The sequence below is a fragment of the Phyllobates terribilis genome, unplaced genomic scaffold (genome assembly GCF_046119375.1).
Source record: "Phyllobates terribilis strain yellow unplaced genomic scaffold, ASM4611937v1 Scaffold_11__3_contigs__length_659146591, whole genome shotgun sequence".
NCBI lineage: Eukaryota > Metazoa > Chordata > Amphibia > Anura > Dendrobatidae > Phyllobates > Phyllobates terribilis.
Window position 1 is genome coordinate 171,426,061 of NW_027362771.1, and position 24,277 is coordinate 171,450,337.

At 43.4% G+C, this 24,277-nt stretch overlaps 1 protein-coding gene across 1 annotated transcript in view; it reads left to right on the top strand.

The window, feature by feature from the left end:
* TRHDE (thyrotropin releasing hormone degrading enzyme) overlaps positions 1–24,277 on the top strand; it is a 1,416,750-nt gene that overhangs the window by 1,030,616 nt on the left and 361,857 nt on the right. The window contains exon 8 of the mRNA XM_073651798.1: positions 19,940–20,005. Within this exon, the coding sequence (XP_073507899.1) occupies positions 19,940–20,005 (66 nt within the window). The remainder of the gene's footprint in view (positions 1–19,939; positions 20,006–24,277) is intronic.

Below are 24,277 nucleotides of genomic sequence, written 5' to 3' on the forward strand. Positions count from 1 at the left end.
ACACCCAATAATCAGCCGTGTTGAGAATGTGGGCGATGCGGCGGTCGTTTCTCAGGCACTGCAGCATGAAATCAACCATGTGCTGCAGACTGCCAACTGGCCAAGAAACGCTGTCCCCTGCTTGAGGCGTGATCTCTGCCTGCTCTGCATCACCCCACCCTCGCTCTAGATACTGACTACTAGAGCATTGTGTACCTCCCTCCTCTGGACAGATGTCTTCCTCATCCATTGACTCCTCCTCATCCTCCTCACAAAGTGTCCCCTGCCTAGGCCTTTGTGAGGAACCACGTTGCGCAGACTGTAGAGAAGCAGATGGCATTTGTGACTCCTCATCCTCCTCCTCTTCCAAAACCTCGTCCCTTAGTGCTTGCAGTGTTTTTTCAAGCAGGCAGATAAGGGGGATAGTCATGCTGACTAGTGCATCATCTGCACTCGCCATCCGGGGGGATTAATCAAAGGCACGCAAAACGTGGCAAATGTCCTTCATAGAGGCCCACTCAGTGGTGGTGAAGTGTGAACGGCGCGCACTGCGACTTGTTTGCGCCTGCTGCAGCTGGTACTCCATTACTGCTGCCTGCTGCTCACACAACCTCTCCAACATATGTAACGTTGAATTCCACCTGGTGGGTAGGTCACATATGATGCGATGTTCCGGAAGACGTAATCGGCGCTGCAGAGCTGCAATGCGTGATCTTGCATTGCTGGAACGCCGCAAGTGAGCGCACTCTATGCGGACCTTGTGAAGCAGTGCATCAAGATCCGGATAGTCCCTCAAAAAACTCTGCACGACCAAGTTGAGCACATGTGCCAGACATGGGATGTGAGTGAGGTTGCCTAGGCCCAGAGCTGCCACCAGATTTCGGCCATTGTCACACACTACCATGCCTGGCTGGAGATTCGCTGGCACAAACCACATGTCGCTCTGCTGCTTGATGGCATTCCAGAGCTCCTGCGCTGTGTGGCTTCGATTCCCCAAAGAAATTAATTTTAATACGGCCTGTTGACGTTTGGCCACGGCTTTGCTCATATTGGTCACCATAACAGGTAACCGTTCACGGGTCGATGTGGAGGTAGACCGTGACGGCTCCTGCAGCGCTGATTCAGAGGAACTGGAGTATGAGGAGGAGTCAATGTGTACAGACTGGATTCCTGCAATCCTTGGAGTTGGCAGAACACGTACAGCGCCACTCTCAAGATTTGTACCCGGCTCCACAACATTTACCCAATGGGCAGTGAGGGAAAGGTATCGTCCCTGTCCATGCTTACTGGTCCACGCATCGGTGGTCAGGTGGACCTTGCTACTGACGGCGTTTTGTAGCACATGTTTAATTTTTCCCTCCACATGATGTTGCAGGGCAGGGACGGCTTGCCTGCTGAAATAAAAGCGGCTGGGCACGTTGTATTGTGGGACTGCCAATGCCATAAAGTTACGGAATGTGTCAGTCTCCACCAGCCTGAAGGATAGCATTTCAAGGGCCAGTAGTTTAGCAATGCCAGCATTCAGAGCCTGTGCTCGGGGGTGGTTTGTCGAGTATGGGCGTCTTTTCTCCCATGCCTGTGCTAACGATGGCTGTAGACTGGCCTGGGAGTGTGAGGATGACTGGGAAAGTGGTGCTGTGGGTGGAATTACACTGTGTCTCTGTACAACAGTGCCAGAGATTCTTCCATGGCGATCCTGTGAGGAAGCCGAACCAGCTGTGTGTGAGCTGGAGGAAGAGGCTACAACACGAGCTGAAGAGGTGGTAGGTGGCGCTGTAGGTTGGCCTAGGTCTTCAGTGTGTTTTTGTAACTCCACCACGTGCTTGGTCTGCACATGTTTCCACATATTTGTGGTATTGAGGTTGCTGACACTTTTCCCTCTTTTCACCTTCTGATTACACAGCTTGCATTTGACAAAGCAAATGTCATCTGCAACTGTGTCAAAAAAAGGACCAGGCACTGCAAGTCTTGGGAGCGCCCGCTTTGGATTTTGGAAGAGCCATGCTCCTAATGGGTGCCGAAGTGGAGGCTACAGGCAACCAAGTCTGCCCCCTCCCTCTCCCTCCTTTTTGGGCCGTTCGGGGAATCTCTTCCTCAGAGCTGCTCCCACCACCTTCCTGTCCCTCATGCCATGATGGGTCAAGGACCTCATCATCTACACCACCCTCTTCAAACAACTGCTTCTCCTGGGTAGTCTCGACACCACAGTACGCACCAGAAAGTGGCACCTGAGTCTCATCATCAGATGCGTACTGAGGTGTGCTGCTGACCATAGGCACTGGCCCACCCGCCTCTTCAGATTCAGAGAGACAAAACGGTTGCGCATCACTGCATACTACCTCTTCTTCAAATTCTCGAATTCTGCTTGGCTGGCCCCCTCTTTCCAAGCCAAGAGATTCAGAGAACAGAAGTAGAGATGGCTCCTGTCCAGGGCTCTCTGACTGCCTGGGCAATTTGGCAGGTGGTGAAGAGACAGATGGGTGCTCTTCAGTGCTCAGGACCTGAGAGGATCTGGAACTAATTGAAGTCGATGCGTTAGCTGCCATCCATCCGACAACGGCTTCAATTTGGTCCTCGCGCAGCAGTGGGGTACGGCTAGCTCCTACAAAGCTGCGCATAAAGGACTGTTCCCTGGTAAAACTGGGGGATGCTGAGTCACTGGTGCCCGCAGCAGGCACAGAATCCCCACGTCCTCTCCCTGCAGGCACAGAATCCTCACGTCCTCTCCCTGCAGAAACTCCACGCCCACGCCCACGACCACATGCCTTACTCCCTGCCTTCTTCATCTTGGTAGACTGATAAAGATAGGCAGAAAAGTACTAAGGGCTTAGTGTGCTTATTCCTGAACAGCTGCTAACAGGTATAAGAAGTACTAATTTTATAAAGTGTGGACTAGACTTTAATATGAGCTAATGTGGCCTACACAACTGTAAAGTGGAGTGTTTGGTGAACTTTATTTAGGTTTTTTTTGTCACAAAAAGACACTGGATGTGCCTAAAAGATGTAATAACGATAGTATCACAAACTTTTTGAAGCTATTACAATGTAGGAAGGTAACCTACATTGCAATAGATGAGGCTGCAAAAAATAGGCCAGTACTAATCTGGCTGGGGCTGCAGGGCCCAATGCTGCAGAAAGGCTCCTCTAACTACTCCTATATAGTGTGTTTGGAACAATGTATGAGGCAGTGACACACACTGAGTGCACTACAACCAGACGTGGTTGAAGCTCACACTACAGGGTGAGCTGCACTCACACACCAGACCTTGCAGACAGCGGTGAACAGTACAGATGCAGAGCACTGTGCACTAGCGCTGCAAGACCAAAAAAATTTCTCTATCTACTCCTATATAGTGTGTTTGGAACCAATTTAGCTGAATACGGATGGAACCACCACACTAATAGGAGAAATCAGGAAAAATTATGAATTGGCAAAAAAGGACAATGTATGAGGCAGTGACACACACTGAGTGCACTACAACCAGACGTGGTTGAAGCACACACTACAGGGTGAGCTGCACTCACACACCACACCTTGCAGACAGCGGTGAACAGTACAGATGCAGAGCACTGTGCACTAGCGCTGCAAGACCAAAAAAATTTCTCTATCTACTCCTATATAGTGTGTTTGGAATCAATTTAGCTGAATACGGATGGAACCACCACACTAATAGGAGATATCAGGAAAAATTATGAATTGGCAAAAAAGGACAATGTATGAGGCAGTGACACACACTGAGTGCACTACAACCAGACGTGGTTGAAGCACACACTACAGGGTGAGCTGCACTCACACACCAGACCTTGCAGACATCGGTGAACAGTACAGATGCAGAGCACTGTGCACTAGCGCTGCAAGACCAAAAAAATTTCTCTATCTACTCCTATATAGTGTGTTTGGAACCAATTTAGCTGAATATGGATGGAACCACCACACTAATAGGAGATATTAGGAAAAATTATGAATTGGCAAAAAAGGACAATGTATGAGGCAGTGACACACACTGAGTGCACTACAACCAGACGTGGTTGAAGCACACACTACAGGGTGAGCTGCACTCACACACCAGTCCTTGCAGACAGCGGTGAACAGTACAGATGCAGAGCACTGTGCACTAGCGCTGCAAGACCAAAAAAATTTCTCTATCTACTCCTATATAGTGTGTTTGGAACCAATTTAGCTGAATACGGATGGAACCACCACACTAATAGGAGATATCAGGAAAAATTGTGAATTGGCAAAAAAGGACAATGTATGAGGCAGTGACACACACTGAGTGCACTACAACCAGACGTGGTTGAAGCACACACTACAGGGTGAGCTGCACTCACACACAGAGACCTTGCAGAAAGCGGTGAACAGCAGAGAACTGTGCACTAGCACTGCAAGGCACAGCGATTTATAAAGTAGCTTGGGTAAAGCAGAATAGACCAAATAGGTAGCTAAAACTGTCCCTCAGAACAACAGCGTCCTATCCCTAACTGAATTCACAGCAGAGTGAGCTCAAAATGGCGGCGGCGGCTTTTATAGTGCATCATGACATCATTTCAGCAGCCAATCACAGCCATGCCATTAGTTAAGATGCCTACATGCCTAACAGGATGTGCCCACACTTCTTAGGATCCTCATTGGCTGAATAAAATGAAAATGGCTCATTGCATTATGGGAACTTCCGATTCCGGTATACGATATTGCAAAAGTATCGGAATTAAGTATCGGAATTCCGATACCGCGAATATCGGCCGATACCCGATATTTCAGTATCGGAATGCTCAACACTATTCACAACACAATGCTTGGACCGGCTGGCGGCTTTCCTGACCTGAGCGTAACTGCTTCATTGAAATACATGCTGATATGCTCGAGTCGAGAGAGACACCGGCCAGTCTGAGCATGGCATTGCGATCCTCGTCAGAGTTATACGGCCATCTGACTCTTCTCTAAGAGGAGTTGGAGGTCCACTTTAATAAGGTAAAAAAGCACTGATCTTTAATAAAGGGCTATCCTTACCATGCATAATAATGACATTGAGCTAAGATACACTATCACTTTTTAATATTGTGGTCTGGTTTACTGCTCCTCCACAATCTCTGGATAGAAGGAGCTGCAGTGCTGCTTTATCACTATACCATCTTCAAGGTTTTTCCTGCAGAATGACAGTCCCAGTAATCAGCTGTGCAGGGAACTGCAGCAGAGCCCTTTTCACTTGGATTAAGCTGTACTACCTTTCTCAGTACAGTGGGTAGCCCTGATGTGACCTTGATCTATTGTGCTGGAATATAGATAGTCGGAGCCCACCAATCATAAACTGATGGCATACCCTAGTGATGCATTATTATTTTGTGGGGTGGGAATAATCATTTAAAATACAATGGCTTAAAAGTCTGTAAAAATACAGCATAAAAGCATTATGTGACTGACATGCTGATCACGGAGTCTTTTCTTCCTGAGTGCAGATTTCATAAAAATATTTGAAGTATATATTAATTTATTCTCATCTGGCATACAGGAGGGAAAACCAGATTTAGAGTATATAAGAAATATCTTTAGTAAATTATTTTTATCCTGCTTAGGATGTAGCTCCATCTTGCAATGACAGTTTTTGTTAAACATTTGTTGCTGTATGTATCATTTTCACAGAATAAATTGATCCAGAGATTTATTTACATATTAAAATAGTTTGATTCATTTTAGCAACTGAAGGAAACAATTACATTGAAGGCATATGAGATGTTTTGCGGTTAACTAATTAAGGATGTGTTTTCATATTATTTGGGAACGGAGTCAAGCTAAATCAGACAAAGGGAATTAGTTATGTTTCTCATGCTTGATTTTATTATTGTGTATTTACTCTACAGTTTATTTGTTTGATGGTTTAATGGTATTTGCACAAACATATTAGAAGCCAGAAAGTGTATTATTAGTCTGCCTTTATGAAATGTGGTTTCTTTATTGGAGAAAATAAATATGCCACGAAGCATAATAAACATTCTATGCTTCTTCTTCCCATCATCCTCTATTGTGAGATACAAATGGCTTAGTAAGGATATGTTCACACATTCAAAATTTGCTTATGGCAAATCTAATGTGTATTTACAATTTGCAGTATAAATCTGAGGCTGAAACTCATTTATACCACTGATGTGCAGGTATCCGGACAGTTCCACGTGAGGATAAGCTAATCCATGGCTTTTCTCTGTGGAATTCAATAGAGGATTAAAGATGCTCTTTGTTCTTGATTAGGATTTTTTCATTTTACAGACAAAAATCTGCACTCATTTTTACTACTTACTACTTCCTATTTAGAAATCCCTTATTACCAAAGTCCTGTACTAATAGCCATTTATATCCTCTGCACCAATGTTAGGACATTGCTTGAGTCATCACAGCATTTTATCTTAGATTTAACTTGTACATATACCGTGATGTCTGCAATTATACTTATTAAGGCACAAATGTTAAAGGGAGCCTGTCACATCCAAAAATGTTGATTACCTGCAGGTACAAGGGTAATCTACAGATTTAAATCCTGTGTAGTTGGCTTAAAGAGTGGAGGCTATAGGGAGAAAATAAGTTTATTTCCTCCTGTAGTCTCACTTTTCCTGTCATTGGGGTGGGGCCCGAAGCTGTTGCAGTCCCCACTCACTATATGTTACAGGGCGATATTCCATATACTAATTATTAATGTCAGGCTTGACTATCAATAATCAATATCTGAATAATACCTCACCAAGATGTGTATTACACACAAGTCTACAGTTAATATACTACTAAATTAACACATTGACACAAAATATAACAATAATAGCACACAATACTAATATACAATTAGCTCCATAATAACCTAATTATACTTCCCACCCACTCTACATAGCACATACAGTACATACATCAATAATTATTTCCCACCCGCCTTTCACTACACTATCCATATGGAGAACAAAGGGTTAACAGTAGTGATACTTAGCCAAATCCAGGTACAGTGAGGAAATCAGATACGATGATCCTGTTTGAGTGAGAGGGCACACACAGTGGGAGAGAGGGCACTTGATGCGGGAGGAGCACAAGGGGACAGAGGGGATGCTGCAGTCAGACAGCAGTAGCAGATGGACCAGGGAGAGAGGAGGAGCTGAGGATGTGGAGCAGGGGCTTTGTGGAGAGCTGAGGGAACTGCACACAGAGGCTGCAGGACAAGGGGACAGAGGAGGCTGCAGACAGACCAGGCAGAGATTAGGAGACACAGAGGGCAGAACTGAGGATGTAGAGAGCAGCTGCGGTGAGTAGCAGCAGGGCTAAGGAAACGAGGGGCTAGAAGGGGGCACAGAGGGGAGAACAGCAGCAGGGCAGGCAGGGAACACATGGGGCAGAAAGGGAAGAGAGGACACTTGGAGGTAGGGAGAGAGAGAGGAAGGGGGTCACTGAGGGGCTGTGAGGAAGAAAGAGCAGAAGAAGAGAGAGCGAGTGACGCTGCTGCTGGATATTTAAATCCTGCATTGCATGCTCCCATTTGACCACACCACCACCCTCCTTCTGCATGTGTGCAGGCAGGGTGCGAGCGCCGTCGCATTGAATATGACGTCACTGCTCCGGGAACACGCATCCCTGCATGCACCCGTGTACGCACTGGCGGCAGGACGCTTTGAAGTGCCTGGCGCCTGGACTGATATAATCATATCAGTACCAATGTCAGGACCTCTGAGGGCAGCAGCTGCTGCCAGGACAAAGGATCTTTTTGATCCTTTTTGTCCTAGCAGTCTGTGGCTATCTACTGACATGGTAAGTAACCATGTCAGCACATAGCCATAGACAACAGATTGACATCTGTCCATCTTTTGAAATGCCCAGACTTTTCAGTCTTGTCCTGGGCATATCTCAACAGTGGGGGCATTATTATTAGGAGGCATATATATGTGTGGGAGAATTATGGGGGGCTGTGGTGGCATATTTATGAGTGGGGGGGAACATATGAACACTAGAGGGTATATTACACATGGGGAGATGTAGGGGCATATACCAGGTGGAAGGCATTATATACACACATGTACATATGCATCTACACACATGTCTAGAACGCAAATACATATGTATATATGTACAACCTGGGGCACTTCCCTTTACACTATATAATGATCAAAACTGTATTAATTCCCTGGAAATTTGACAACCTGCTCTGCACACAGACACACACAGCACACACACAAACTGCACACATGCTCATAAGATGCAGAGCAGGCTGTCAATAAAAGTGCCAGGGTGTGATTACAGCCGTTCTCACTGTATAGTGAGCTTTAATGGTAACCGCTCACTAAACCATTTTGATGACTGGTAGCGAGCTTCTGAAGGGAAAATACACCATCATTTTATTCCTATAGCCACTACTCAAGTAAGGGTTATTGCCCTTTATTTACTATTCTATTTGTAAATAAATGTTTTGTTATTAAATTAAGTGTATAATTGATATTGGGCACTATGTAGCTGGGTGAGAAAGCCTCTGTGAGAGCTAAAACATTGCACATGCCCTTGGGATGAAAAGATCAAAACTTCTTTATGATTATAAAGTCATTCCGTGGTTTTCCAATCTCTCTCTTTGAAGAGGTTCAAAGGATTTCATTCCAACCTAGTGGTAAAGTGCATACAGCCTTTAACCCTTTAAGGACTGTAAGTTTATTCAATTGTAATGAAGGCAGTTTAAAACTATGGGACAAGTACTGTATGTCTCTTTGTGCTCAAAGGAATAATTAGTGTCAGGAGAGTGCTTTATCTATTGCAATTTTGAAATAAATAAAATACCCTATTCACTTTCATGGAACGAGGAATGTTAGGAGATTAAATGGAGATTTAGGTGTGGAAAATACACCTAACTCTACCTTAATATGTGTATGGGATTCAGTTTGATAATATTTTGTGCACTGATTTTATCAACAACATATATTATATGGACAAAATATTGGAACCAACATTTTAATAATTGGAATTCATGTTTTTCTTTCAGTCCTATTGCCACATGTGAATATGAAGCATCTAGCCATACAATTTACCATACAGCGATTTGTGAAAGAATGGCTAATTTTAAAGAGCACACCTAATTCAAGCATTGTACCATCATAGGAAGCCACTGTTGAAAAGGTCACCTTCCGACATAGAGCTTAAAAGTCATCAATATTCTGCTGACCCAATAACGTTAGAGCTCCAAATCTCATAGTCATTAATATCTTAATAAATATAGTTTTCCTGTTAATTCAGACTCTTTTCAAATTGCTGATATCTCTTTGGCCTGTTGGAAACCTTAGAGATCAGTTATTTTGGGGGAAAAATGTGTGAATCCCATTCACCCTACTTTTTTCTTTTTCCAATTTTAATGGATTTTGGTATACATTTGTGGTATTACCAAATACTAGACACCCCAATATGGCCTAAAGGTAAACTTATAATCACCATCAACATTATGATTATTAATTATGAAGTCTTAAGATTTTCTAACAATTCCTCTTGTTTTTGGCTGTGTTTGGTTAACAGATTTTTGAGTACTTTAACATGAATACCATTGGCAGTGGGTTTCTTGGAACAATTTCAGTTTTCTTATGGTGTAAAATATGTGTTACCTGTTCGTTGTTGGTGTCAATATTAAATATGCAATATCTAAGTGGCTCAGAAAAGATTATTTTACCCTCAGTTTTAGAGCATGAATTATATTTTTTTAATAATTATTATTCTTTTAAAATCTAAACAGATTCTGAAAGTAAATATTTATTGTTTACCAAAAGTAATTAAATTACTTACTACAATAATGATAAATGTAAAGCATTCATATTATAAATGAACCCCAAAATATATTATACTTATCCTAGAAATAATAACTAAAGCTTACCTCCAATTATTTTAAAAGAACAGTTAAGTTTTTAGACAAGTGAAATTTCTGTATGTGTGCTATCCATGTGTAAAATGGAAAGCATTTTGATAACAGATGGACCAATGCAAGACAATTGGTTAGTTTATTACAAGCGTTTTTACAACTGGATCAATGGTCTCCATGAATGAAGAAGCCAGCCTGTGTGTGTGAAATGGAGCCAGATATTGTATTTTTTTTTTTACGATCCTCAAAAATCATAGCACAGATTGTTCTAATTCGTGGAGATCTGCGAATTGTAAGAAATTTGACGAAAACTCGACGCTCCATAGATTGATCTGCTTGTCTCAAGCAGTAATGCTTTAATTTTAGTGTAAAATCCCAATATGTTTCTGGAATCTACAGTACCTACCGCTTTTAGAAATGAGCATGTGTTATGCTTGAAAAAAGGACTATTAAAGCCTTAGAATACATTGCCATTTTATGCTACAAATAAAACTCTTTATAGTAACCATGTAATTCTGCACCTAAAGTCCAGGTTGTAAGCATCAGCACCATTAGACTCCTCATTCATTTTTTAATACCCATTGCCTGAATAGCAATGGATTCAACAAGAACAATAGATAATTGTAAGTGAGAAAACTCTGCAGTTACTCCACTGGAAAATGTTGCAGATGCAATACTGGAAGTAGATTTTTCTTATGTTTATGTGCTACATCTTAATGCACATTATTATTATTATTATTATTATTATTATTGTTGTTGTTGGTATTATTACTATTCTTATCATTTAAAGGGAATGTGGTGTGATTTAGATTTTTGCATTAATAATTTTTAATTATATAATAATTTATTTTAAAAACAATATAAAATGTCATGTTTTAACATGTATGTATTTATTATTTTTTTCGGCATCCACTGGGGATGTCATTTTTATTTGCTTGTGTATAATTGTCTGAGCACCATACTTACACACCCCAAATATAGCAGCCCCAGGCCATAGGAGGCTGCCTTAACTGTGAACTTGGCATGACTTAACTCTCCATGTGCTAAAGCAGCCTCATGTGAATGAAGAGTGACTTTAATTTGCTGTAAGATTGTTCTGCTCTTTATTGGACATACTCCTTGAAAAAGCCAAAAGGCAAAACGTGTGTTGGAGTTTTTGTGGTGCTTTCATATCATTTTTTTTTTTTTCAATTCTTTTTTCCCTCTTATTTGAATACTATGTACTATGTTTATGTGATAGTGTGTATTTTGCAGCATGATTATATGTAGACTATCCATTTGGACTATTTTTTCTATTTATATATTTAAATTTATATTTAAATGTCTTATATACATATCGGCTATATTACATGCAATATGACGTTGAGGAGATTGTAAGTTGCTGTGAAAAAGTCATCTTAATTAAAATTAATCTGTTTTCTGTGCCAAAAAGATCTAAATTGGCTTTGGGAATTTGTGAGAATACAGAATTGGATTCTATTTAATGCCTTGATAGTCCACATACGACACCTTTAAGATAGCTATAACACAGCTTTCTGTGATGGTAAGGTAGTTTGCCTTTTGCTAGGTATAAGATGACTGTTATGGAGACTGAATTGCTTTTTAGTCTCTGGAGACTCTAGCTCCTGTAAATCACCCTCAGGTTGCTAACTCGACAGTGTCAATGTTATTACAATAGCTACAGGACAAATCAATGTCCTGTGTTATTTTACTCGTCCTTAATTCTTAACGTGCATCATGCAATGATAGTTTTTACTGTCAAATACTACAATATACATGTATATGTTATGACTTTATGTTTAGTTGATATATTATATTCTCAGTTTCTTTTATGTCATCATTTTGCATTTGTTTGACAATGATATTTGGTGTGTTTATCAAACAGCAATTTGCAGTCAGTAGCTTCCTAATAAATTTGGATATGTAAGTTGTAAAAGTTGAAGCATGAGACTATAATTAATAATTGACATTTAAAAAATTATTTGAAAAGTGGGAGCCTTTTTCTAATCATTGACGGAATAACATGCCCTCATAACAATGGACTCTATATTGCCACCAATAACAACACCAGACATGTCTGCCATCTAACAGTATCAGGTACAATTTCTCCCATCTAATATATGGCTTCCAAAAGCTTATGCCCCAAATGCTTGTCATATATATTATTGCAACAATAAAAAAGAAAATGGGTGCTGTTGATGGCAGACTTCCAAAGAGAATCATTGAATAATTCCTCAGAATAGCTGATAACATGTGAACCACCACTCCATTCATTGTCTTCTGGACTTCAAGAGGAAAGTTAGGTGCTATATGCTACTAACTACAGCAGTCCCGTAGATAATAAATAAAAGGGTGAAGGACATGCAAGACCATTTACATGGAGCATTTCATAGCCTCATTCTATGGATCGGAGAAGAAACCCAATGCTCTGACACCAACTAATCTTCAGATTATCACTTATTCACAAAATAATTAATAACTTTTAATATTGGCAATAACCCTTAACCCCTTTACCCCCGAAGGTGGTTTGCATGTTAATGACCAGGCCAATTTTTACAATTCTGACCACTGTCACTTTATGAGGTAATTACTCTGGAACGCTTCAACGGATCCCCCTGATTCTGAGAATGTTTTTTTTGTGGCATATTGTACTTCATGATAGTGATAACATTTCTTCTATATGACTTCGGTTACTTTGGAGAAAATTTTGCAATTTTCAAACTTTGAATTTTAATTCCCTTAAATCAGAGAGATATGTCACACAAAATAGTTAATAAATAACATTTCCCACATGTGTACTTTACATCAGCACAGCTTTGGAACCAATTTTTTTTTTCAGGAGGTTATAAGGGTTAAAAGTTGACGAGTGATTTCTCATTTTTTCAACAAAATTTGCAAAACCATTTTTTTATTGACCACATCACATTTGAAGTGACTCTTAGAGGCCTTTATGACAGAAAATACCCAAAAGTGACACCATTATAAAAACTGCACCCCTCAAGGTACTCAAAACCACATTCAAGAAGTTTATTAACCCTTCAGGTGCTTCAAAGGAATTTTTGGAATGGGGAAGAAAACAATGAACATTTAACTTTTTTTCACAAAAATGTCACTTTAGACCCAATTTGTATTATTTTCGCAAGGGTAAGGCTATGTGCCCACGATGTAGAAATGCTCAGGATTTTGTTGTGCTATTTCTCCTGAGTAATGTGGATAAAACCACTGTTTGGGTGCACGGCAGGGTTTGGAAGGGAAGAAGCACCATTTGACTTTTTGAATGTAAAATTTGCTTGAATAATTAGCAGATGCCATGTCATGTTTGGAAGTGGAGAATTGAGCATGTCACTCGAGTACCCGCGATACTCAGTACATACCGGAGCATCCGATACAAACTCAATTACTGAGCACTTGTGCTCAACACTAGTCGCCATATCAACTTTATTTTTCGGGTCAGTGCGATTACAGCAATACCAGATTCACATAGTGTTTTTATGTTTGGCAGCTGTCACACACTAAAAGACGCTTGTTTTTGCAAAGACTAGTTTTTGCAATCATTTTTCCATATTTTGGCCGACAGAGTCATGTAAGGGCTTGTTTTTTGCTGGATAAGTTGAAGTTTTTATTTTTACCATTTTTGGGCAAATGACGTTTTTGATCGTTTTCTATTTCAATTTTTGGGAGGAAGAATAAACACTGTGCACGATCTATCTAACTTCCTGGTACCTGGTGACCCACTATGGGACTTTCACTTTTTTTAACCTGATCGCTTATAAAACATAGTGATGTAGGAAAATTCCTATGCCTTATAAACTGTCAGTGCTGCACTGGCACACACAGTTGCTAGATCATGCACTGCACATAATCTACCAACTTTGCTAGCTCTGGTGACCTGGATATCATCATGACGACATCGGGTCACCATTAGTGATGAGTGAGTACCATAATATTCGTAATCGCTATACTCGTAACGAATACTTATAATAATTGTGTATTCGTTCCGAATAGCGAGTACAATGCAAGTCAATAGGAAATGCGAGTAGTTTTCTTCTGGACCCTACAAAGATGTCTGGGGGCCTGAGGAAAAGACTGAAATGGATGGGAAAGTGATGAAACAGAAAGGGAAGAGCCTGGGAATGTGCCTGCATGCATTTCTGACTCACATATGGCTTCTGGTTATTAGTTTGTCACAGTATTACGCCACTTTTACAGACACACAAGAATAACTAGCAAACCTAACCTAAATTGCATTTAACACGCCAAAAAGGTTAAGAAACAGTTTTTCCTGCACAATCACTTGTATATAAGGTTAAATAAACCGGAGAAACCCCAAAAATATCAATTTTAGCCTTTGTTCACACATACTGTTGTGGCTTTTTTTCACCTTTTACAATTGGGAGGGCCCTGACTTATACATTTTATAGGTCCCTCTGTCATACATAATTTTTAGTTTGCTATTCCCCAGCACTTTACAAGCACAGCTAGAACATATTAGTAGGTATGTTGATCTTTGACCTGAGAGGCCTCAGGTGGCTCTGTAGCATGCGTTTTGAACGGACAGCTGTTACTTAGACATTTGGGCGGTCCCTCCATCATTGACACTCAGATAGTGGAATACATGTTCAATAGCAGTTTACAATGTGCCCATTGTAGCATTGGGCTTGACCCTCCTGCTCCTCCACCACCATGTGATACTGCAGCCCTAAATTCAAATGCTCAGAGGCCCTGCAGTAGGCAGGAAAGCTGAGTTTTGTGAGAGCCCTCGTGCGGCCCCGTAACATACATTTTGAAGTGCCCTCCTCTAGAGATTTTTGAGGTCCCTCTTGTGTTCAAAACATTTGAGAGTGCCCTCTGGAGTAGGAATACTGTCCTAGTTTGTCCACTGCACAATGTGCATAGGGTTTGTAAAAATTAGCCCTATGGGCTGAGTCATGGTTGACGTAGGCAGCCACCATCCCAAGGGCCTCCAATCACAAATAGTAGTTAGGCTGGAGTAGGAATACTGTCCTGGTTTGTCCACTGCACAATGTGCATAGGGTTTGTGAAAATTAGCCCTATGGGCTGAGTCATGGTTGATGCAGGAAGCCACCATCCCAAGGGCCTCCAATCACAAATAGTAGTTAGGCTGGAGTAGGGATACTGTCCAGGTTTGTCCACTGCACAATGTGCATAGGGTTTGTAAAAATTAGCCCTATGGGCTGAGTAATGGTTGATGAAGGAAGGAAACGGGTTTTTATGGGAAGGGGGTGACGTTAACAGCAATAGCATGAATCTGCATTTTTGGTGAATAAGGATGTACGTATGGTGACTTAAATACCCCTTGACCATGTTCTGCAACTTATCCCTCCTTTGCATTGTTATAGGCACAGATAGCCCTTGCTCTTGTACTAGTTTATTGAAAATTGCCAAATTTGTGCACATTTTCCCCCCACCTCTGTTGGAGCTGGTGTTCGTGTCTCTCCACATTATCTCTTGGTGTTGAAAAGAGCCGGTACCTCTGCCACCAGCATTGTCTGAGGGTGATGTTTTCAGCAACTGATCTACAATGGCTCTCTTCAATGATTCCTTTATAAAACTCTTTGGTGACTCTAAAAGGAGAGAAGGATATTTCTCCTTGTACCGTGGATCGAGAAAGGTGGCCAACCAGTATATCTTGTTGGATAAAATGTATATCACGCGAGGGTCTTGCCACAGACACTTACACATGAACTGTGCCATGTGGGCCAAGCTGAAAAAAGGAAAATGTTCTGTGTCCCCAACAGTAGAAAAAGTACCCATCCACTCCTCACACTGACTCGACTCCTCCCCTCCAGCCCATCCAGCCTGGACAGACATGAAGCATGGGTTGGGTGTCCCCTCTATAGCATTACGAGTCCACTTGGTGGCACAGAAAAACAAGTCTTCTCCCTCCTCATCCTCCTCATCTTCCTCCTCATCACCCATTGTTGCTTCAGAATATTGGCTGGGCTGAGTAGTAACACCCATTGGGAAATCGGGCTTCATACCAACATGCTGGGCACTCAAAGCTTCCTCTTTGAGATTATGCAGTGATTGTTTCAAGAGACACAGCAGCGAGATGGTAACACTGATATTAGCCTGATCACCGCTCACGAGGTTGGTGCAGTACTCAAAGTTCTCAAGAACCTCACAAATGTCAGCGATCCACACCCACTCGACAGTTGTTATGTGTGGTGTCTGACTCTCAGTCTGACGGGCATGCTGAAGCTGGTATTCAACTACTGCCCTCTGCTGTTCACTAATCCTCTCCAACATATGAAAGGTGGTGTTCCACCGCGTGAGCTGGTTGCAAATGAGTCGGTGGCTTGGCAAATTCAAGCACTTTTGCAGTGCTGTAAGAGCAGCAAAAGAGGTAGAGGAATGGCGGAAATGGACGCTAATACGGCACACCTTCTCAAGTAGGTACGCCAAGTCACGGTAAGTTTTCAGAAATGTAATGGCAAAATAGTCGTGCCTGGGAACACTGTATCGTGGGGCAGTCACAGCCAAGAGATCACAGAAAGACTGTGTTCCCACAAGCCTAAATGGCAACATCTCCACAGCTAGCAATTTGGCAATGTGCGAGTTTAGTATTTGTACCTGTGGGTGCGTGGCTGGGTATTTACGCTTTCTTTCCAAGCTCTCAGGCACGGACAATTGGACGCTTTGCTGAGACAAGGAAGTGGATGTGGTTGATGTTTGTTGTGTGTGAGCAACCGCAGCTTATGGGCAAAAGGTATGAGCGCCTGCTTCCTAAACAGCAGACATAGCCCATTGTTTTGACCCGCAGATGCAGATTTGGTACCTTGGTGTTCTAACCACCTACTGGGGTGCTTTCCTGCCATGTGATTTTGCATACTGGTGGTGCTTAGGTTGCCTTTTCCTTGGCCTCTGCTCAACTTGGTATGGCAGATGCTACAGACTAGACTACAATGTTTTTTTCTGAAGGATTTTCAGAAAAAAATTCCACACAGCAGCTGAACGCCCCCTGGCCCTGACTTGGCACACAGCGGGGTGCTCTTGGGAACAGTTGACCCAGTTCTCACTGTGGGCAAACCACGACACCTTGGTGCCTGTGTTGGTGCTACATATCCATCTTCTTCTGAGTTGCTGTCATGGCTATATAATGCCAACGATCCACGTCGGATCAGTGGACTCATCATCGACCACTTCGTCTTCCATCTCATCCTCCTTCCCAGTTGACATTGTAGGCTGACCAGATGGTAACTGTGTCTCATCATCATCAGCCTCCACCTCTGGAGACAGTAAATTAAATTACGCCAAGTAGCTTTCGTCTGGCTGTAGGTCATCAAATACTTGAGCATTAATGCACGACACATCCTCTTGTCCCTCTTCAATGCTGCCCGGTGATAGGCCAGAGTCAACCATGGGATACGTATCAAACAGATCCTCGGAGTGGTCAAGCTTGGGGTCATACGTCTCCTGTGACTGATAATGGCGGGAGGAAGGAGAATCAGCTTCAGGATTGGATGGGCCAGCCTGCTGTATATCCACAGTAGACTGTGTGGTCGTGGAAGATTTGTTGCTGCTTGACAAATTCATAGAGACCTTGTCTGCTATTCAAGACAGAATCTGCTCTAGCTCTTCTGGCTTCCACACACGTTTACATTCCAGAAATTTTTCCAGGAACATAGTGGATGCATCAAGCTTCTTCTGATCTGATATAGACTGAGTGCCTTCTCGTGCACCACTGACAAAACCACGTCCTCGTCCATGTCCCTTAGCAACAGGCTTTTTTTTGGCATTTTGGGTTTTGTTGACAGATTTTCAGATGTTGATGGCACAAGCTAAGCTAGCTGTCACAGCCTAAATAGTAGTTAAAATGGGCTGGGGCGTGCTTTGTAGCAGGCAGTAGGAAATGTTTGGACTACTGCTTTGTGCAGGGCACGCAATGATTTTAAAAGTGGACTAATATGGACAGAAGGCAGGCTGACACCCCAAAATAGTGATTAAAATGGGTTGGTGCGTGCTTTGTAGCAGGAAGTGGAAAATGTTTGGACTACTGCTTTGTGTAGGGCACAAAACGCTTTTTTAAGTGGACCAATATGGACAGAAGGCAGGCTGACACCCCAAAATAGTGGTTAAAATTGGCTGGTGCGTGCTTGGTAGCAGGCAGTAGGAAATGTTTGGTCTACTGCTTTGCGTAGGGCACCAAACACCTTTTTAAATGGTCTAATGTGGACAGTAGAAGCCAGTCTCTGACCACTAAAACAGCAAGGAAAATAGACCGGTGCTAAAAAAAAAAAGCAGCACAAAATGCTACTTCAGTGTGTGCTGGAAAAACATTGCTTTGCCTCTGACAAGAACTGTTTTAAGATGGACACTGGAAGAACACTACCTAATGCACTCCCTACCTAATACACAATCTCTCTCTCCCTGTACTCTGACTTTGTTTTGTGCATTCAGCTCTAAAAAGAGCTATTTTTTGGTGGTATTATGGAGCTAGTGAGTGGCTCCTTTAAACACAAAACTAGTATACACTGCAGGTAGCCCTTAAAAGGGCTTTTGTTTTATTAAGAGGCCTAAACACTCCCTAGCAGCTCAGTGATCTCTCCTTAGGCTATTACAATGCAGGCTCCAGATGCAATGTGCACAAAATGGCGGCAGCAGAGCTTAAATAGCCAATCACAGTAATGCCACAACTGAGATGTCTGCGGCATTACCGTGATTGGTTAAAAAACCCAGCATGTTTAGTGGCTGCAAAGAAGGTGCCAAAACTGCAGGGCGGGACATCCGAATATAGCGAGGCAAGTACACAAATACTCGCAGAATAACGAGTAACCCGAATACCGTACTATCCGTGCGAATAGTGAATAGTAACGAAAACACTCGCTCATCACTAGTTACCATGGCAACGATCGGGACCCCGCGTGCACAGCGTGGGGTCTCTGATCCAAGGTAAGAGGGGCGCTCTTACCTCTGCCTGCTCCCGCAATGCCTTGATCAAGGGGTTTATGTGGGACAGCTCCTGGCATATAGTACCAGGTGTCAGCTGATAGAATCAGCTGACACCCGATGGCAATCGTGCCCGCACAGCCTCTGTGTGGGCGCGATCGCCAAGACATAATATGTACCTGGTCAATAAGGCCCAGGGCGCAGGTACGTATTATTATGCCCCACGTCAATGGTGTTAAACATAAAAAATATTAAGCAATGTGTTATTTTTAATAGCATATTCTCTTTAAGATGGCACTGGAATAACTAAACATCAAATGTTGTCAGTGAATGGCTATGAGGCTGAAAGTAGTTGCCTAAGTTAGCTCCTGACATAAATTATTATTATTATTATTATTATTATTTTGCAGACACTTAGAAAAATGTATTTTGAGTGACAATATACATTCACTAATATGTGGTATATAGTTTTCAGCAAATAGATTTAAAAAAAATATTTTCTTTGCTTCAGTCCTCCATGGCAGCTTGCCAAGGACAGTCTTTACCTCTGTGGTCATCATCCTTAGCCCGTCATCTTTGCTTGCTCTGAAGTTTACTAGGCCTCGCAACATGATGTTGTAGCATGATGCACATCATGATGTTATGGGGCCTAGTAAATGCTAAGGGCATCCAGAATTCTGGCCATAGAAGGGAATAAACATTGCCCTGGGCTGTCTGCGAGAAGGAACCAGGCTAAGTTTCGTACCAGGAGAGCAGAATCTTTTTACTCAACTCTAAACTTGTCAACACAATCCTATTTGGGCCTTCCACTTTTTTCCATTTTTCTTGCACAGCAGTGAAAAATACATCAAAGTGTGAATAAAATTCCATATTTATTTTGATTAAAAGTGCCTGCTCATCACACTGCTTGCATGTTCCTTATGCAAGTCTAAATCAGCTGCCTCATCATTTTTAGGGTAGTGCCCAGTATTACTGCAGGTAGTTTAGAAGCTGCTGTGATTTTTACATTTTCTCTTCATGTAAATTCTACTTCTCTGACTCAGGACATTTGGTGAAGGGGTCTTTGTGGCTCTCTATGCTTTCATTTTAGTATTTTTTTCTAAATGTAGTCTGTCCCAGGATTCTGTTAACTTTATTATGTTGCCTTTTGCAAAAACAGAATGCATATTGATCTTAAATCATTTTTCTATTTGTAGGATTACTTAACAACCCACAAATATGGTAATGCTGCAAGGAAAGATCTGTGGAACATCCTCTCAAAGGTAAATAAAGCACATAGTATTAATGAATAACAGTCAAAATAAATAATTTTATCTTGCAACAATTGCTCCTGTCAAGGGGTGAACGATAAGAAGCATCAAGATAACAATTAGTTCTGAAAGTTGATTTGTTGAAGGTAGGAGAAATGGGTAAGTATAAAAATCTGGCAAAAAAGCAATAGATTTAGCGGGGGTTCCTGGTGTGTGTAAATAATTACCAAGAGTGGGCTGGGGAAGGACAGCAAGTAAACTGTCTACATGGAGATCCAGAGTTCTTTGGGAATGGGAAGAGAAGTTAGCCTATCTGTTTCTGATCCCACTGAAAAGATGGGCCTAAAATTGTCAAACATGTCTACAATTGGCACATAAGCATCCAAACTGGATCATGAAACAGTAGAAGAAGAAGGCTTGGTCTGATAAAATATATTTCTTTTACATCCTGTAAATGTAATGTGTGCCACCTACTTAAGTGCACTATTTCATGGCAAAAATATTCCCTAATGTCTGTGTCTTCTTTAGTAGGTTAATGCATCCTGCACACCACAAAAAATGTTCAGCAATAGTTTGAGGCACATGGCAAAAGTTCAGTGTGATGACTTGGTCTGGTTTGCCAACATTGTTCTATTCTATAGCTGATCATTATATATCACGTCACAGAAAGATATCACAATGCAAACAGCTGTACCTGGACTCTTAACACAGCAACACCATTAAATAAGTTAGGTTTTGAATTACTTTTTTCTGCATCAGGTTATCTTTTCTGCATCGTCTTCTGGTAGTAAATACTACAAATTTATAGATAGTCTATACTGTATTATATGTATAACTATGCATGTATCTATGATCCATATATGATGTCTGCAATTTCCATTGAATTCAATGGAATTAGAATCATATAATGTTAGAGTTGGAAGGGACCTCCTGGTCATCGTGCCCAACCCCCTGCTCAATTCAGGATTCACTAAACCATCTCAGACAGATGTCTGTCCAGTCTCTATTTGAAGACGTCCATTGAAGGAGAACTCACCGCCTCTCGTGGCAGCCTGTTCCACTCATTGATCACCCTCGTTGTCAAAAAGTTTTTTCTAATATCTAATCTGTATCTTCTCCCTTTCAGTTTCATTCCATTGCTACTTGTGCTTCCATGTGGAAATGAGAATAAGGATGATTCCTCTATACTGTGACATCCTGTTACATGTCCGGGTGGTGGAACCTCTGTGCCGCGGTGCAAGGAGGGACCCAGAGGGGCGTAACTAAGTATCAACCCGAACCGACCCAGGTCGGACGGCGGCTAATGACTCAGTGACCAGGGAGGATCCGGGCAGAGGGACCAGGTGCTACTCTGGGGACGACCTTGTAAGAGAGCAGGTGGCACCCACGGGTCAGATGGCTGGGACTGACCGGTACAACGGATGGACACAGCAAGCAGGCAGAAGTCTCTGGTTAGCAGACAGGTGGTCACGGTACGTGACAGCAGAGCAAGTAGTAGTCTCTAGGTTTACCAGGCAGGTGGTCACAGCAAGTGACGGCAGAGCCTCCAGGTAGGCTAGCAGGTAACAGACGGGTGCTCCCAGGTGAGCGGGCTGACAGACAAGGCAGGTAACAGGCAGGTAACAGGTGAGCGCTCCCAGGTGAGCGCTCCCAGGTGAGCGGGCTGACGGACACAGCAGGTAACAGACGGGTAGCGGGCGAGCGCTCCCAGGTGAGCGGGTTAGCAGGCACGGCAGGTAACAGACAGGTGCTTCCTGGTAAGCAGATGGACTTGCCCATAGACAGACTGGTGGATGACCGGAGACAGACTGTCGGGCTGGAGAGTAGATAAGCTGGCAGACAGGACTGGTAGTCAGGCTGGCAACGGGACCTGAGGGCTGAAGCAGAGGTAAGTATACTTGTGCAACAACTTTTGCTCGGGCACCTCCATTTTGGAGGAGGTGCCTTAAATATGGGAGGTCCTCCGGCTATTGGCCGGGGACTCCTTATCACAGCGTGCTTGGCCCCTTCAAGAGAGAGGGAGCGCGCGCGCCCTAAGCACAGTGCCCGGGAAGGAGCACGCACCGGCTGCTGCAGGAAGAGGAGCGCTGGAGTACGCCGCAGATGGAGCGTGGAGGTGAGAGGGATGGCGTCTCTGCCTAGCAGGAGGTAGAGACGCCGATGCTACAGTACCCCCCCTTTACGCCCCCTCTATTTTAGGCTGGCAAGACATTTTTCAAGGAGAAGAGGGGCGTGGATGTTCTCCCTGGGTTCCCAAGTTCTCTCCTCTGTGCCAAACCCCTTCCAATCCACCAGAAAAAAGGTTTTCCCTCCTACCCTCTTGGTGGCCAGAATATTCTCTACCTCAAAAGCATCCTCAGCAGCAACCGGAGCAGGAGGAGTACCTGAATTATTGGAGAAAGAGTTAAAGACAGCAGGTTTGAGGAGAGATACGTGGAAGGAATTGGGAATGCGTAGGGTGGGTGGAAGCTTCAACTTGTAGGCCACTGGATTGATCTGTTTAAGGACCTCAAATGGACCGATGAACCGAGGACCCAGCTTGTAGGAGGGTATTTTGAGCCGCACATGTTTGGAGGAGAGCCAAACCTTGTCTCCCGGACGGAATTGAGGTTGATCCAGACGTCTTTTGTCAGCAAATCTCTTCATCCGCTCGGAAGACTGAAGAAGTGCGGACCTAGTATTCTCCCAAATAGTGGAAAAATCACTGACCAGGGACTCCGCAGCAGGGTTGTCAACAGAAGCGGAGACGGGAAACGGAATCCGGGGGTGTTGGCCATAGACAATAAAGAACGGGGACTTGGAAGTGGATTCGCTCTCATGATTGTTATAAGAGAATTCGGCCCATGGTAGAAGGTCCACCCAATCAGTATGGTGGGCATTGACAAAGTGCCGGAGGTAGCTGGTAAGGATCTGGTTGATCCGCTCTACTTGACCATTGGACTGAGGGTGGTAAGCGGAGGAGAAATCCACGGTGACCTCCAGCAGCTTACAGGTAGCTCTCCAAAAGCGTGATGTGAACTGAACCCCTCGATCCGACACGATGTGGAGGGGTAGGCCATGGAGACAAAAGATATGGTGAAAGAAGTCCTTAGCTAGCTCAGATGCAGATGGGAGACCAGGTAGAGGAATGAATAGGGCCATTTTAGAAAAGCGGTCCGCGACCACCCAAATGACTGTACAACCAGCAGAAACTGGGAGATCGGTAATAAAGTCCATAACAATGTTTTGCCACGGGGCAGCAGGTATGGGAAGAGGCAGGAGATGTCCGGCTGGTAAATGTCTGGGTTCTTTGTTGCGGGCACAAGATGAACAGGCTGAGACAAAGTCTACCACATCCTTACGCAGGGTATGCCACCAGTAAAGCCGGGTAATGAGCTGGAAGGTCTTCTTTTGGCCAGCATGGCCGGCTAGTTTAGAAGAATGACCCCAGCGAAGAACCTTCTCACGGTCTGGAACCGCTACAAATGTCTTACCGGGTGGAAGACGAGTTACATCCAAGGGGGCCACATTCATCACCTTGGAGGGATTGATGATGTGCATAGGCTCCTCCTCTAGATCAGAGGACAGGAAGGATCGGGACAAGGCATCGGCTTTGACATTCTTGTCCGCCGGGCAGAAATGTAGGATGAAGTCGAAGCGGGCAAAGAACAAAGACCACCGGGCCTGACGTGGATTGAGTCTTTGGGCATTCTGGAGCTATGCCAGATTTTTGTGATCCGTATAGATGATCAATGGGTATAGAGCCCCCTCAAGCAGGTAGCGCCACTCCTCCAGCGCCAATATGATGGCTAGCAATTCTCGGTCTCCTATGGAGTAGCTGCGCTCAGATGAGGAGAAGATTTTGGAGGAGAAGCCGCAGGTTACCATTCTCCCGGAAGAAGATTTTTGGGTGAGCACCGCTCCGGCTCCGGAGGAGGAAGCATCAACCTCCAGGTAGAATTGTTTATTGCAGTCCGGACGGTGCAGTACTAGGGCAGAGGAGAAGGCTTGCTTTAAGGAAAGGAAGGCTTCCTCGGCTTCGGGCAACCATACCTTGTAATTTGCTCCCTTACGGGTGAGCGCAGATATGGGAGCCATTCCGGGACGAGAAGTGTGGAATGAAGGAGACGATAGTAATTGGCGAAGCCCAGGAATCGATTAATTGCCTTCAACCCCTCCGGACGGGGCCACTTTAGGACAGCAGAGAGTTTCTCGGGATCCATTCGCAAGCCTTTCTGGGAAATAACATAGCCCAGGAATGGAAGAGAGGTCTGCTCGAAGAGGCACTTTTCATATTTGGCATAG